This window comes from Dreissena polymorpha, chromosome 7 (assembly GCF_020536995.1).
Source record: "Dreissena polymorpha isolate Duluth1 chromosome 7, UMN_Dpol_1.0, whole genome shotgun sequence".
NCBI lineage: Eukaryota > Metazoa > Mollusca > Bivalvia > Myida > Dreissenidae > Dreissena > Dreissena polymorpha.
In genome coordinates this window covers 10,486,287-10,503,203 of record NC_068361.1, presented here as the reverse complement: position 1 = coordinate 10,503,203, position 16,917 = coordinate 10,486,287, and the positions used below count along the sequence as shown (strand labels likewise).

The following is a 16,917-nucleotide window of genomic DNA, read 5'->3' as shown; positions in this document are numbered from 1 at the left end:
ATATCCAAATAGTGCACTGTTGCACATATGCTCATAGCTACAATGTGTGTAAGTTTCAAGGTTCTAGTGCTAACAGTGGAGGAGGAGATGCAAGGATGGACGGACGGACAGACGGCGGAGATAAAACATAATTCTAACAAAGATAATCTGTATGGTTGCATTCGAGAATACATTGATTATCTGTATGGATGCATACATGAATAAATTGATAATCTGTATGAATGCGTTCATGAATTCATGGATTTTCTGTAAGGTTGCTTTGACAATATATGGATTCTCATTATTAAATTAATACACATAATTTCAGTATGCATGCATTATTGATTCCACACAGTTTGAATATTCATGCAATAATTAAACCAAAGAAATTCAATGTGCAGACATAAATGATTGCATTGAAATTCAGTATGCAGATATTAATAAATTCATGGACTTTCAGTGTGCAGGCACTACTGAATACAATCATGGACGTTCAGTATGCAGGTATTAATGAGTACACAAAATTTCGGTTTGCATGCATCCACAAATAGATTAAATTCCAGTGTGCAGGCAACCTTAAATAATTACATGGAATCGCAAAATGCAGGCATACATAAATACATGGACTTTCAGTATACAATGACATTAACAAATAGATGGAATTTCAGTAGACAAGTATGAATGAATACATTGACGTTCAGTATGCATGCATTATTGAATACATGGACTTGCAGTATGCATATATTGATAAATACATGGACGTTTTAGATACGTGCATTACTAAATACATGGGCTTGAAGTATGCAAGTATGGATGAATACATGGTTGTTCAGTATGCAGGTATCGATGAATACATTGGATTTTATGAATCGCCTTTCCACTAACATATTGACTTTTACCAACACGGGATAAGGACAGAGTGATGAAGAAAGTCAATATGAGTGAATTGGACATTTATTGCAAAATGTAAAATTGAACAAAACCCTCTTAATAAATCTAATGATAAATGACAAGTTCCCTTCTACCCTGCTGGGCAAGCACGAAACCGCCTACATGAAAAAGTATGCATGTAAACGCTTTAACCACACATGAAGGCATACATACAACTGCAGAAATCTGCATGTTAATGTTAAATGCACACATAGAAAGTAGTATGGTACAAAATGAAAACACAAATGGCGGAGGCAGGCTGGGGTAGGTGATTAATTAAAAAAACTTTCTGCTAACCGCGTTCCCTTAGTCTGCAAAACCACGCTAGACGCTAGTGAAGTTATATATCACGTGACCCAGAACCCAGCGCCCAATTGGCTGACCCGTTACACAATATAAGGCAACCTATTTGCACCATTCCCATCTGCCCCGCGCTTTTTACGTAACTTAGATTCCGAGTCCGATTCACAAAGCCTTTTTTGTGTGCATACAATTTAATTTATTAATCACCTTTCCACTATCATATTGACTTTTGCCACGAGATAAGGACGGAGTGACGAAGAAAGTACAGAAAACCAATCTGAATAAATTGGACATTTATTGCAAAATGTTGTAAAATTGAACAAAAACATCTTATTATCTAATTGATTAATGAAAAGTTCCCTTCTACCTTGCTGGGCAAGCAAGAAACTGCAAAACGTGAAACAACTTCACGCCGCCCAGCATTGAATTTAAGCAAGCAGGCTTATATAATTACATGGAACATCGTTACACAGGTATAAATAAATATTTGGAATTTCAGTGGGCAGGTATTTATTTTAGTTAGCGGGCATACATGATTACAATGTATCTCATTACTCGGTTATCAATAAATAAATGGACTTTCAGTAAGAAGGCATTAATGAATACATGACTTTCAGTAAGATGGCATTAATGAATACAGGACTTTCAGTAAGATGGCATTAATCAATACAGACTTTCAGTAAGCTGTCATTACTCAATACAGGGACTTTCAGTAAAATGGCATACATGAATACAGGGACTTTCAGTAAGATGTCATTAAACAATACAGTACGTATAGTAAGATGGCATTTATGAATACAGGACTTTCAGTAAGATGGCATAAGTGAATACAGAGACTTTCAGTAAGATGGCATTAATGAATACAGGGACTTTCAGTAAGATTGCATTAAATAATACAGGATTTTCAGTAAGATAGCATTAATAAATACAGGCTTTTCAGTAAGCTGGCATTAATGAATACAGGGACTTTCAGTAAGATGGCATTAATGAATACAGGACTTTCAGTAAGCTGGCATTAATGCATATAGGACTTTCAGTAAGATGGCATTACTGAATACAGGGACTTTCAGTAAGATGGCATTAAATAATACAGGACTTTCAGTAAGATGGCATTAATGAATACAGGATTTTCAGAAAGCTGGCATTAATGAATGCAGGGACTTTCAGTAAGATGGCATTAATGAATACAGGACTTTCAGTAAGCTGGCATTAATGAATACAGGACTTTAAGTAAGATTGCATTACTGAATACGGGGACTTTCAGTAAGATGGATTAAATAATACAGGACTTTCAGTAAGATGGCATTACTAAATACAGGGACTTTCAGTAAGTTGGAATTAAATATTACAGGGACTTTTAGTAAGATGGCATTAAATAATACAGAACTTTCAGTAAGATGGCATAACTGAATACAGGGACTTTCAGTAAGATGGCATTACTGAATACAGGGACTTTCAGTAAGATGGCATAACATAATACAAGACTTTCAGTAAGATGGCATTAAATAATACAGGGACTTTCAGTAAGATGGCATAACATAATACAAGACTTTCAGTAAGATGGCATTACTGAATACAGGGACTTTCAGTAAGATGACATTACTGAATACAGGGACTTTCAGTAAGATGACATTACTGAATACAGGAACTTTCAGTAAGATGGCATTAAATAATACAGGACTTTTAGTAAGATGGCATTAACGAATACAGGCACTTTCAGTAAAGCTGGCATTACTGAATACAGGAACTTTCAGTAAGATGGCATTAAATAATACAGGACTATTAGTAAGCTGGCATTACATAATACAGGGACTTTCAGTAAGATGGCATTAATGCACGAACTTTCAATAAGATGTCATTTTAAAATACAGTTACTTACATTAAGATGGCATTACTGAATACATGGATTTTCAGTATTCGGGTACTTATAAATAATTGTTTATTTGAGAATGTAAGCAGGCTCTATGCGAATACAAACTTATCAATATAATACTACAGGAATGGTAGCATGACACAAAAACACGAAATAAAAAACCCCGCGATTGAGTGATTGAATAATTAAAAAACATATTTTAACAATCGGCTCCTAAAGCCCATTATCATAAACTTAACATAGACCTTCATGCTTTTCACATACGAGATGTCTTATACAGAGACACAACTGGTACGTATTTCTTTAACATGGGCAACACCGTTGTCTCCCGTTATTGTGCCGACACACAAAATACACGAGTTACTCTACGAATGGACGAACTTATACGTTAATTAATACGTGTAATATGTGTTTACATGCATGTATGAATACATGTTCAATTTTTTGACACGCGTGCAATAATACCGAGACGTAGATAACGGTCTGTACAAATTAATTGCTACACATTTAACATAGTGTGGCTACTGTATGTTATTAATTAGTGAAAACATCATTCTGAATGATAAATAATCATATTATAACGAAAAATTAACTTTTTCTGAAAAAAAATCACTATCAAATATATATATATATCAAGGTATGCAACTCAAAATCAGCCCAAAACGGGGTGCATCGCTTTGAACAGCCATATCTTCATCAATTGTGCAGCGATTTTCACGATCTTGGTCTTATTCAACGCAGAAATGAATTTCCTTTCTGGAAAATGTATATGTCTTGCAATATTTTTTACAAATGCTGGGTCAACTTTTAAGAAATAACACGATACACAACTCGCATGACCCAGTTGACAGTGACCATGCAGTCTTTAATTTTTATTTCACGCGTTTCGATAGTATAGCGTGAAATATTTGTCTTACGCGAAACGAGACTGTTTTACAGTAATAAAATTATTGGTCAGTCTTGCACGAGGATCTCAAACGTATGATTATGTTATGTAGAGTTCATTCTACCAGGCGTCTTCAGTCAGTGCGGACAGGTTTTATTTTAATTCTATGTGCTAAGAAAAATTTGTTGTTGTTTTTTGTTGTGATTGTATATGTTTTGATTTTTATATGAAACCAGACACATGAATGAGGCTCGACATTCGTATTGTGTTCCGACAATTGGCAAACGAGCACAGGTTTCCAGCGTTAACCGTCTCTGGTTTTTCCTGGCCGGTCGGTTCACATTTTGTAGCTATAAATCTTGTCATGTATGTATTCAATGTTGAACTTGGCTGCACAGTGTCCCGCAAATAAACGTCTCGTCTGGTATTGCAAACATGAGTTTGTTGTTTTTAAGGAGAAACAGAAGTGTAGCAAAGACGACTGAAATCTTCACGGAGTAAAGGGCAACTTCCCTACAAAGTTCATGTAGTTCGATACCATAATTCAATAAAACGTATGAAAAAACATTATTACCGTTCTTGTCGTTACATTATGCATCAAGACTAACTGTCCAGCGCCGTTTAAAACCTTTGTTTACATACATTTCAACTAACTGACATTTTAAACATACGAGTGATTTCATTGGTCCAATGTGGAGGTGTGTCTTTACAGCTGGAGATTTCATTCATAAAGACTGCATGATCACTGTCAACTGGGTCATACGTGTTGTGTATCGTTGTATTTCTTAAAAGTTGACCCAGCATTTGTAAAAATATTGCAAGACATATACATTTCCAGAAAGGAAATTAATTTCTGCGTTGAATAAGACCGAGATCGTGAAAATCGCTGCACAATTGATGAAGATATGGCTGTTCAAAGCGATGCACCCCGTTTTGGGCTGATTTTGAGTTGCATACCTTGTTATATATATATTTGATAGTGAATTTTTTTTCTTCAGAAAAGTTAATTTTTCGTATTATATGATTATTTATCATTCAAAATGATGTTTTCACTAATTAATATCATAGCCACACGCTAACCACCTGTGGCTTATAGGATGCTTATTTATGCTTCAAACAAACTGTTAGTGTTACGGGTTGACATTTTCTGTTTTACATATGACCGTGAATCTTCGACAAAGGAACCTTGTTCTTGCGCGTGACAACTGCTTAATATGTTAAGACCTCTGCGAAAGAGTTAAAGCCCAATTACTACTGCAAATCAACGAAAATTTCGTACAATATTTCGTAAAATAAAGTTAAACAATTAAAAATCAGTGCTCCTTATGGCAATTGCCGAAAATTCAACGCCAGATGTGGTCTGGCAAAATAAATGTTTGCAGATACAAAATGCTCGTTTTTATTATTGTTTTGCATATTTAATTCCATTTTAATTTCCCGCAACGATATCTATTCATACGACACATGAACACTAACAAAGTACCATTTTAATGTTCGTGTGTCGTATGAATAGATATATTCAAAGTAAATAAAATGAAATTAATTGAGTCACAAATAAATAAAAACGAGCGTTTTGTATCTACAAAAATCTATGTAATCATACCACATCTAGCGTTGAAATTGTGGCTATTGCTATAAGGAACACTGATTGTTTAGGTGTTAACTTTATTTTACGAAATACTTTACGACATTTTCGTTGATTTTGAGCGTTATAGAGGCTTTAACCTTAGACCTTGAACTGTTGAACCTAGGCACCAGTCATCTGCGTGTGACATGCATTCGCACCATGCGAAACTGTTTCATCAACGTATAAGAATAGAACATGCCGGACAACGTTATTCTTATCCGATGCATGCATGCAGCATATACGGCTTATTTTATCTTTAAACACGCCGAAAACTCCTTCAAAAGCTTTATTCAACACAATACGAACCCATCTTAGTGACGTTTCTTAATGAAGACTTGGTATCAGTATGTCAAAGATAAAGGTAAGACATGTCACTTTTTGTAACCATTAAAGGGGCCTTTTCACAGATTTTGGCATTTTTTTAACTTATTCATTAAATGCTTTATATTGATAAATGTGAACATTGGATCATAAAAGCTCCAGTAAAAAAATCAAGAAAAAAATTAAAAAAAGGAAAAGAACATTGCCCGGAGCAGGTTTCGAACCAGTGACCCCTGGAGTCCTGCCAGAGTCCTGAAGTAAAAACGCTTTAGCCTACTGAGCTATTCCGCCGAGTACACGTTCATGACGTATTTTATACCTTATATAAGCAATCTTCGTAGTTTCACAAAATTTAACGACAAAAACAGAACTCTCCAAATTATTCAATCGTTTCGCGTTGCAACGCTTTATAATTTTTAGGTTTTAAAATCGTCAAAAGATGCATATAATGGCTATATGAGAGCATGGTTAATGTTCAGTATTACTGTTTCCTCACAAATATCATAACTAAAACGAAAACTTACGAATCTGAAACAACTTTTTTCAATTTTGTCAATTTGCCAAAGCGTGAAAATTCCCTTTAAGACTTAAAAACACATAAACCTATTGTCTGTAGGTAATAACCGGCCTGTGTCCATTTTAAATGTTATTTTTAAAATCCTTGAAAAGGTAGTTTATGACCAGGTTGAATCTTATTTTAAAGATAATAAATTATTGTATAAATTTCAGTCAGGTTTTAGAAGTGGCTTCTCCACGGATACTTGTTTAATTCACCTAACAGATTTTATCAGGTATGAAAATGATAAAGGTAATATTGTTGGCATGGTTATGTTAGATTTACAGAAGGCGTTTGATACAGTCGACCACTCAATTCTTCTCATGAAGCTTCGTGCATCCGGTCTTAGTGATAGCGTTTTAAACTGGTTCAAATCATACTTGTCGGATAGAAACCAGCTTGTTGATGTCTCCGGTACCTTTTCTTCTAAGGCCAGTATAACCTGTGGTGTACCCCAAGGCTCAATCCTTGGACCCCTTCTTTTTCTAATTTACGTGAATGATATGTCAGCTGTGGTTAAAAATAAATTGTTATTATATGCTGATGATTCTGGAATCCTTGTTTCTGGTAAAAGTGTACTTGATGTTGAAAAGGCACTAACAGATGATATGAACTTGGTTAGCCAATGGTTGATCGACAATAAGTTGTCATTGCACTTAGGTAAAACTGAGTCAATTGTGTTTGGGTCCAAGCAAAAACTTAGGTCACAATCTAGCATTGATATATCTTGTAATGGTACACCCATTGCTTCTACATCATCCGTAAAGTATCTTGGAATTACCCTTGACCAAAACCTTTCTTTCTGCTCAATGGCTGAGTCTCTTTTGAAAAAGGCCAATTCTAGGTTAAAATTCCTTTATCGTAAGAAAGATTTCCTTACTTTGCATACGAAGAAACTTCTTGTAATGTCACTGATTCAGTGTCATTATGATTATGCTTGTTCTGTTTGGTATAATAGTATAACTCAGTCTTTAAGAAATAAGTTACAAACCTGTCAAAACAAGTTAATTAGGTTTGTTCTTGACCTTGATTCTAGAGTTCATATTGACCTATCTCACTTTAAGTCCCTCAACTGGTTACCAGTTCACATCAGAGTAAATCAAATAATGTTATGTCATGTCTTCAAAATAAGAAATGGCCTTTTTCCAGATTACTTGAGTGAACACTTTGTGTCCCAAGATTCTATGCATAATTACAGCACTAGGCTTAGTAAAAAGGGTGGGTATTGTTTACCCAAGGTCAAATGTCATGGTTCCAAATCCTTTTCTTTTAACAGCATTAAACTCTGGAACTCTTTACCTGAGTCACTCACAGAGGTCAACAGGTTAGAAGGCTTTAAGGTTGCCATTAAAAGTCATTTAATGAATAATATTTAATTTTTATATATGTGTATATTTTCACTTTTAATAAGCAGATATTAACTTCGTCTCAGGTTTTTATTTTTAATAATTATTAGTTCCTACTTCATAACATACATTTTAGCAATATATTTAATTTAGATAATTCTTGATACCTCATATCATCAAATTACAACTGTCAAAATATCTATGTGTTGCAATAATTGATAACATTATCAATTGATCTTAGTTTCCAGCTCCTGTCATATTTTCTGAGCACTACTGTGATAATTAGTTTGATCTCTTTTGAACAGTGATATATATTTTTTATTTCATTAAATAATTATTTTACTATGAACATAGTTATGTTTAAGGTCAACATAGTTATGTTTAAGGTCTGCCTCTTTTTGTCATGCCACCAATAATAAGGACCACAATGGAAATAAGGGCTTGCTCTTTTTTGTGTTATCCTTGGTTTGGTGAGGATGTCATAGTTTATTGTACATGATATAGTTTTTAATAATTGCTTATTATTTTATTCTATGTTATGTTGTGAACTGTGTATATGCTTTCTATGCCGAAATAAATCTATCTATAAATCTAACCAGATAAATATCGATCAAACTTAGGAATGCTCCCAGCGGATACGCTTTGTCGTAATATGTGGTCAAGTGTTCCTGTTTAACCCTTTGCATGCTGGGAAATTTGATGTCTGCTAAAATATCGTTCTGTGGCGTCTCATCTGGATCCAAACTGTTTGCAAAGGCCTTTAAAATTCGGTTCCCGCACTGAAAGGGTTAATGATAAATAACTCCATTAAAACTCACTGGAGAGTACCGCTATGACAATTTGCGCATGCTCATCCTTAAAGGGACCTTTTCACAGATTTTGGCATGTACTGACGTTTGTCATTAAATGCTTTATATTGATAAATGTAAACATTTGATATAAAAAGCTCCAGTAAATATCAAGAATAAAAATTAAAAAAGTTACCCTCAACAGGGCTCGAACCACTGACCCCTGGAGTCCTGGAGTGAAACTCTACCTATTAAGCCACTCGGCCATCCGTGCTCATACAACGAGGAATGTTTTTATACTTTATGTAAGCAATCCTCGTAGTGTCACAAATATAACAACGACAATAGAACTCTCCATATTATGCAATCGTTTCGCGTTACAACGCTTTATAATTTTCAGGTTTTTAAATCGTCAAAAGATGCATTTAATGGATATTTTAGAGCATGGTGAATGTTCAGTATTACCGTTTCCTCACAAATATCATAACTAAAACGAAAATTTGCGATTCTGAAACAACTTTTTTAATTTTGTCAATTTACCAAAACGTAAAAAGCCCATTTAATCAAAGTTGAATACCTGCTTGAAATGATGATTGAGGGGAAGAACCTGAAAATATGTGTATGTCCACAAATAAGGATGTTTGAGAGAAGGATTCAATGCGGTTGATTAGTGCGAAAGATCGCTCGAAAACGAAAAAAAAATACACATAAATAATCGAAAATCAAATATTATATGAAACAATCATTTCACCGGAATGAAATGACAACGACCCTCTTCATCGCCAGTTAGGGTTGTTGCATACCAAGTTTAATAAACAAAAGCGGATCTGTATTGTAAAATAAGATAAAATAAGATATCGCACGTATGAAAAATAACAAAAATATTAAAGGCAATAATCCGCTGAAGCAAACATTGAACCAGACCGACTTGCCATGGATCCGCATGTCAAAATCATTGGGATGCTGCATGACAAGTTTTACCGATTCGGATCATTTGTATAAGAGATCTCGCACGGAAACGATATTGCTAATAAAAGGCGCAATTACTCCATAAAAATTATTTAATCAGAACGACCTTTCACCATATGTTGCATGTCAAATAGAATCAAGTTTGGATTTCTTCTTCTTCTTTCTTTTTCTTTTGACCTTTCGGTCAAAGATAACCCATGAAAGCGCAAGCACCTATTTCCAATCGAGTCCTTTGTTTTTTGCTGAACAGTATTGATATACAAGGAATCCGGGTGCGATACCTTGGCTCTTGGCGAATAGATCCCTTGGTTCTTTTACGTGCTCAGTGTATAGCGCCGATACTCGCGAGAATTACCTTGATTTCATACGAGTACATCTCTATTTGGGTAGGAAACACTTGAAGCATTTCTGAAATGTCCAGTGCTCCGGCCACGAATTTAACCGGGGACCTCTGGTATCGTAGACCAGAGTGTTACCACTCGACCACCGCACCAACCCTGGATTGTTAGTATCTAAGGTCTCGCGCGGAAACAAAAACTGCGACGGAATTAAAGAAGGAAAGAAGGATTATCGGACGCACGCACATTCAATTCCATCATAATTATAATTCGAAGGTCAGCATAACAATTTTGGCCCATAACCACTGTAAAATGAATTATGTTCACGCTCATGATGGGTTCACTTTTAACCCACGGTATATAGGTCACGGACGTCCCAGTTGCCATCCACATACGACTGCCTTGAATGTTGCTTGCACCTACAGAGTGCCTGGCCGATGACAAGAGCTGGTTGGTGACAAAAGCCTCACTGATGAGGGTCTGGCAAATTACAAGGGAATTAATGATGATAAAAATCTGGCTCATGTCAACTGATGACAATTGCCTTGCTAATGACAAGGGTCTGGCTGATGATAAGAAGCTTGTTGATGACAAGTGCTTGGCTGATAATCATGGCTGATGACAAGGGCCTGTCTGATGGCAAGACGCTGGCTGATGACAAGGGCCGGGCTGATGAAAAGGGCCTTGCAAATGACAAGGAAATTGCTGATGACAAGCATCTGGCTCATGGCAAAGGTCTGGCTGATGACAAGAGCATGCATGATGACAATAGCCTGGCTGATGACAAGGGTTTTGCACATGACAAGAAGAAGGCTGATGCCAAGAAGCTGGCCGATGACCGGGGCATTGCTGAGACAAGGGCATGACTTATAATAAAAAACTGGATGATGACAAAGACATTTCTGATGACAAGGCTGATGACAAAAGCCTCACTGATGACAAGGGCCTTGCTCGTGACAAGAGTTTGGCTGGTGACAAAAGCTTCACTGATGACAAGGGCCTGGCTGGTGACAAGATTATAGCGACAAGGGCCTAGCTGTTGACCAAAGCCTTTCTGATGACAAGGGCCTAGCTGGTTACAAGGAGTTTGCTGGTGAAAAGAGCCTCACTAATGACGAGACGCTATCTGATGGCAATAGCCGGACTGATGACCAAGGCCTGGCTGATGACAAGGACCTAGATTGTGACAAAGGTTGGGCTGATAACAAGGGTCTTGCTGATGACATAGGCTCGGGCGATGACAAAGGCTTGGCTAATGACAAAGGCTTGGCTGATGCAAAAGACCTAGATTGTGGCAAAGGCCGGGCGGATAACAAGGGTCTGGCTGATGACAAAGGCTTGGCTGATGACAAAGGCTTGGCTGATGACAAGGAACTAGATTGTGACAAGGGCCGGGCGGATAACAAGGGTCTGGCTGATGACAAGGACCTAGATTGTGACAAAGGCCGGGCTGATGATAAGGGTCTGGCTGATGACATAGGCTTGGGCGATGACAAAGGCTTGGCTGATGCCAAAGGCTTGGCTGATGACAAGGACCTATATTGTTGCAAAGGCCGGGCGGATAACAAGGGTCTGGCTGATGACAAAGGCTTGGCTGATGACAAAGGCTTGGCTGATGACAAGTAACTAGATTGTGACAAGGGCCGGGCTGATAACAAGGGTCTGGCTGATGACAAGGACCTAGATTGTGACAATGGCCGGGCTGATGATAAGGGTCTGGCTGATGACAAAGACCTAGTTGGTAGGTAGGTGACAAGAAGCTGGCTGATGACAAGGGTCGGTCTGATGACAAAGGCTTGGCTGATGATAGCTATTTTACCAGAGTTTTGCCCTTTTGCGCTTATCAGGTCACCTGATAATTAGTCGCCAAATTTAAGTCTATGTGAGCCCACAACAAATTGATTAGATATCAGATTTTCCGAAGAAAAAAATCATGAAACGAAATTATATCCATTCGTCCCACGCAACCGATTTTCAACAATATATGAGTCGTGTTCTGAGAAAACTGGGTATTATGCTTGTGCGTAAAGTGTCGTCCTAGATTAGCCTGTGCAGCTAATCTAGGACGATACTTTACGCACATGCATTATGCCCATTTTCACAGAACAAGACACATATTTTCCGAGATATTTTGTTTAAGTCTACATATTGTATGACATATACAGTCATTTTTAATTAAAGGTAAATGGAACACAACGGCAACATAAAGCTATGTTGTATTAGGCTGGCATTGTTAACGATTTACTGTATTAAACATAAATGTCATTATTTCTCCACTTCTTCTGAATGAGCTTCTTTGTATTATTATATGAGTTTTGTTATTTTCTTCATCACTGCCTTTTACTGTGAAATGCTGCTCAAATAAGTTCTATAAATAAAAAGACCATAGACTTACTCAGGAATGAAGGTTACAAAACCCATTAATCTGAAGTACGCAACAAAGCTGATTTTAAATCATTTCAAATCTCGTATCAAGTAAATTTCAAAACTTGTAAATTGGTGCATAAAATCGGTCAGCATTGTTTGTACGTACCGATTTTAATAGTTTTTCTTCATGCGTACAGATTTGAATTACAACTTTTTGATTCACCGTAAAGACAAAATAATATTGATAAAAAAAACATTACACGCAAAAATAACAGGTTAAAATACTACTGATCCTTATGAACAACTGTAATTTTAATGAAATGGTCTAAACGCACGTGCTGTGGTTGTTTTGCGCGGGTTATTGACAGAAAGGCTGGCTAAATGGCTGAAAGTTTTTGGAGATATACCATGGCCTTCGTTTCTCACCAATGAATGGCAACAGAATCAAAACGTTGACACAAGTCATCAGCACTGTTTAACAATAATTTACAAACTTCAAGAACAAACACTGGACGAAATGACTGTATTAAGAGTTGATTTTGGCAATATATAAAGCTTTGAATGTGTTTGGCAGAAATATTCAATTAATATGGACAAAACAAATTTTCTGCGCTTTTTACTCACCTCTGATTAGAATGTAATGGAATTAATTACTTATGTTTTAAATTCGCTCGCTTGCTACAATTTGTGGGGGACTTAAATGAATTGAAAAAAATCATCAATCTGTTGTGGTCTAAGTATTGCTTGGTCAATACTGGCCCAGAGGTCATATCCAAAGTGATATCAATTAATAGTTAAAATCCAAAATTAGTTGAACATACGCTATGTGTAACTATAATTTTATTCGCCAAAGCATTACTTTGGCATTTTTGTCTAGACAGCTTTTAAACGGATGTGATATGATGGTAAAAATAAAGAAAGAAACAACAACAGATTTTTCACTTTTACAGCAACAGCAACACCACCATAGCACATATAAGAGTATAAAACAATTCCTGTACATCTAATATTTTATCAATAAATACATTAAAAATAAATGATAATTGTCAACAAACAAATGGTGTTACTCTAAAACTTTAACACCATATACACCACACAAATGCACCATCTGATAACATGGATTTGGTAAGGTATGTTATATAGAACTACTTTGATGGCATATGTTTTCATAAAACCGTTACAATCAGTGGAGCATGATATATTTTTCGAATTTATAAACTGGTATACAAAACAGAATGACTATTTTCATTTTAGTGTTGACAGTTTATTGAACAAGGTAAAAGTGCATCTTACATGTATAGTGCATTCATACTGCTATCTGAAATTGTTTCATGTACATGTTTGTACAAATTTGCATCGTATTCAACCAATTGGGATTTAATTTACTTTTAGAAAAATATGCATAAAACAATTTTGTTTTAATAAATCATACGATAAGCAAGTGCAGATTATTTACTTTAAAATTATAATATTTTGTACGTGAAAGGATTGATAACATAACTAAGAAGGGATACCAAGTTGATAGAGAAAAAATACTTCATGATATTGTATAAAGTAGTAATTGATTGTTATTAAAAACTGTCATCAATACACAAGATGACCCTAATGATTCTTGAATGCTCATATTAGGGATTGTAGCTACGTGGTATAATACTTGAGGCCACTGGTTTAGGGCTACTTTTGACAAAAGGGGAACAATGTGAACGTTTTGACCCCGGAGGCTCAAAATCTCCATTTCAAGGGGCGCTATGTATGTGAAACCTTCCAAAATTGACATGTTGCATTAGTCTCCCTTGAATTGAAGTAAAATTTAATTAAGAAATAATTCGTGTACGTTATAGTTTGTTGTCGAATAACCCACGGCCGGAAGTTTAGATGCGTAGGGATTAAATCACGAGTGCGAAGCACGAGTGATTTGAAACCACGCATCTAAACTTCCGGCCGTGGGTTATTCGACAAAAAACTATAACGAACACGAATTATTTCGATTCTAACACGATTTTTACTAAAGATTTATAGAATGTATCTTATTTTTCTTGCATACTATTTTATGTGAAGCTCCGCCCATAAAAAAATAGCTTTCGGCTGTTCTGTCGATCAGATCTCCGCCCTCAATAACAGCCAAACTGGATGAAAAAAAACAACATTTTATTTCTCACGTTTGGTTAACTAAGAACAACAACAACTTGCGTAAACTAACATGTTTTCACTGAACACTTTTTATTAACGCAAGAGTGTTAAATCTACAAGAAAAGAACTCCGATTCGAACTTCAGCCATTTTAGTATCGAAGCAGCAGACGAACACCGTGGGAAATTGGGTCAATTTTACGCATTTCTGTTCATAGCGTAGTATTTTGTCACGTGACTTTCATTCATAAAATACCAGATTATTACGCTGGAGGAAAATGTATCGGCATGTTTTATTTAGCTACAGCGCGTGCTTTCAGTGTATAAGCTCCGCCCATAAGTTATTGCAGAATAACCCACGCTTGATTTCCTTCTTTGTCTATAGAAAAGAAGTCACGTGCCGTGTTAGAATTAAGAAATAATTCGTGTACGTTATAGTTTGTTGTCGAATAACCCACGACCGGAAGTTTAGATGCGTAGGGATTAAATCACGAGTGCGAAGCACGAGTGATTTGAAACCACGCATTTAAACTTCCGGCCGTGGGTTATTCGACAACAAACTATAACGTACACGAATTATTTCGATTCTAACACGATTTTTACTAAAGATTTATATAATGTATCTTGTTTTTCTTGCATACTATTTTATGTGAAGCTCCGCCCATAAAATAGCTTTCGGCTGTTCTGTCGATCAGATCTCCGCCCTCAATAACAGCCAAACTGGATGGAAAAAAAAAACCATTTCATGTCTGCTGGTGGAAAATGTATCGGCATGTTTTGTTTAGCTACAGCGTATGCTTTCGGTGTATAAGCTCCGCCCATGATTTGTTGCAGAATAACCCATGGACGATTTTCTTCTTTGTTTATATGAAATTTGGCACGTGCCGTGTTAGAATTACGAATAATGCGAAAGTTATTATGCGCGTGAATCACGTTCATCCGAAAGAAACATTTCCTTTCTTAATGAATACATTCAATATGCTTATACTAGTATTTGAAAACACTCGAAATGAATATGAACTTCATACATTATTTTTATTGAGTATGACGTGTTCATTCTTAATTGATTTATTAATAAAATGTTCGTGACAATAGCAAAGTTTGTCTTATAGCATTAGGTCCGTTATTATTTTAAGTCACCGTGTACGAGTACATCATATACTTAATGATCTTTCTAAATTGATATACGGACGCCACATGCTGTGTAGTTTTTTCATTCAGGTTTACTGCATATAGATACATTAACTGCTGTCGCATGCATTATTAGAAAGGAAACGTTACGAAAACTTCAGTAGTCTACATATTTAAATGCCTCTTTTATACGTTAAATGCTCCTTTAGCGAATGATTGCAGTAAAATTTGATGTGTACTATTTGTTTTTGGACTGTTTCGTGACAATGAGCTTCCAGTCAACATACAATCTAGCTGTGGGAAAACGGGGTTTCATGCATGTGCGTTAAATGACGTCCCATATTTGCCTGTGCAGTATTCAAAGGCTAATGTTGGACGACAATTTAGCTTAGATTGGATTTTCGTTTAGGGGATAATTCCTTTCAACTTTATTTTATTCGATAAAAGCGGAAAGTGTCGCCCCTAATTATCCTGTGCAGACTTCGAGACTCATCTGGTAGTTTTTCCGTTTATTATAAAAAACAAGAATTTAACTTATTGGGTGTAAGTCTTATTATTTAACAGTTGTTTTTGTACCCATTTTATGTTTGAATAATACTATTATTCTCTGAAATTTTTCAGGTGAAACTTGACCGCGAAAAGGTCAGCTGCACAAGCAGAAACAAACACATTTTATAGCGCGTGGTCATTTTTTACTCACCTACTCAGACTTAAACGAGACTTAAAAACGAGTATAAGGGAATTTAAACTTATTCTTGACGTGATTTGTAAATAATACTGTTATTGTGCGTAAAATGCTTACGGGCATCGAAGTTATAACAGCGATTTTGCACTGCGCTCATATCCGATTATTTCAATGGTCAGTTTCCTGTAAAACCGTTATGAATTCACCGGTTGCATTAGTCTCCCTTTAATTAAAGTTAACGTTCAAGCTAACGTTATGAACAATTTAATAATTTAAATTCGCTCGCTTGCTACAATTTGTGGGGGACTTAAATGAATTGAAAAAAATCATCAATCTGTTGTGGTCTAAGTATTGCTTGGTCAATACTGGCCCAGAGGTCATATCCAAAGTGATATCAATTAATAGTTAAAATCCAAAATTAGTTGAACATACGCTATGTGTAACTATAATTTTATTCGCCAAAGCATTACTTTGGCATTTTTGTCTAGACAGCTTTTAAACGGATGTGATATGATGGTAAAAATAAAGAAAGAAACAACAACAGATTTTTCACTTTTACAGCAACAGCAACACCACCATAGCACATATAAGAGTATAAAACAATTCCTGTACATCTAATATTTTATCAATAAATACATTAAAAATAAATGATAATTGTCAACAAACAAATGGTGTTACTCTAAAACTTTA

At 35.8% G+C, this 16,917-nt stretch overlaps 1 protein-coding gene across 1 annotated transcript; it reads left to right on the top strand.

The window, feature by feature from the left end:
* Positions 1-10,778: 10,778 nt before the first annotated feature.
* Positions 10,779-11,542, top strand: LOC127838244 (germ cell nuclear acidic protein-like). The gene is made up of 2 exons (XM_052365866.1): positions 10,779-10,887; positions 10,932-11,542. The coding sequence occupies exons 1-2, from the start codon at positions 10,779-10,781 to the stop codon at positions 11,540-11,542; spliced, it is 720 nt and encodes a 239-aa protein (XP_052221826.1).
* The last annotated feature ends 5,375 nt before the right edge of the window (positions 11,543-16,917 follow it).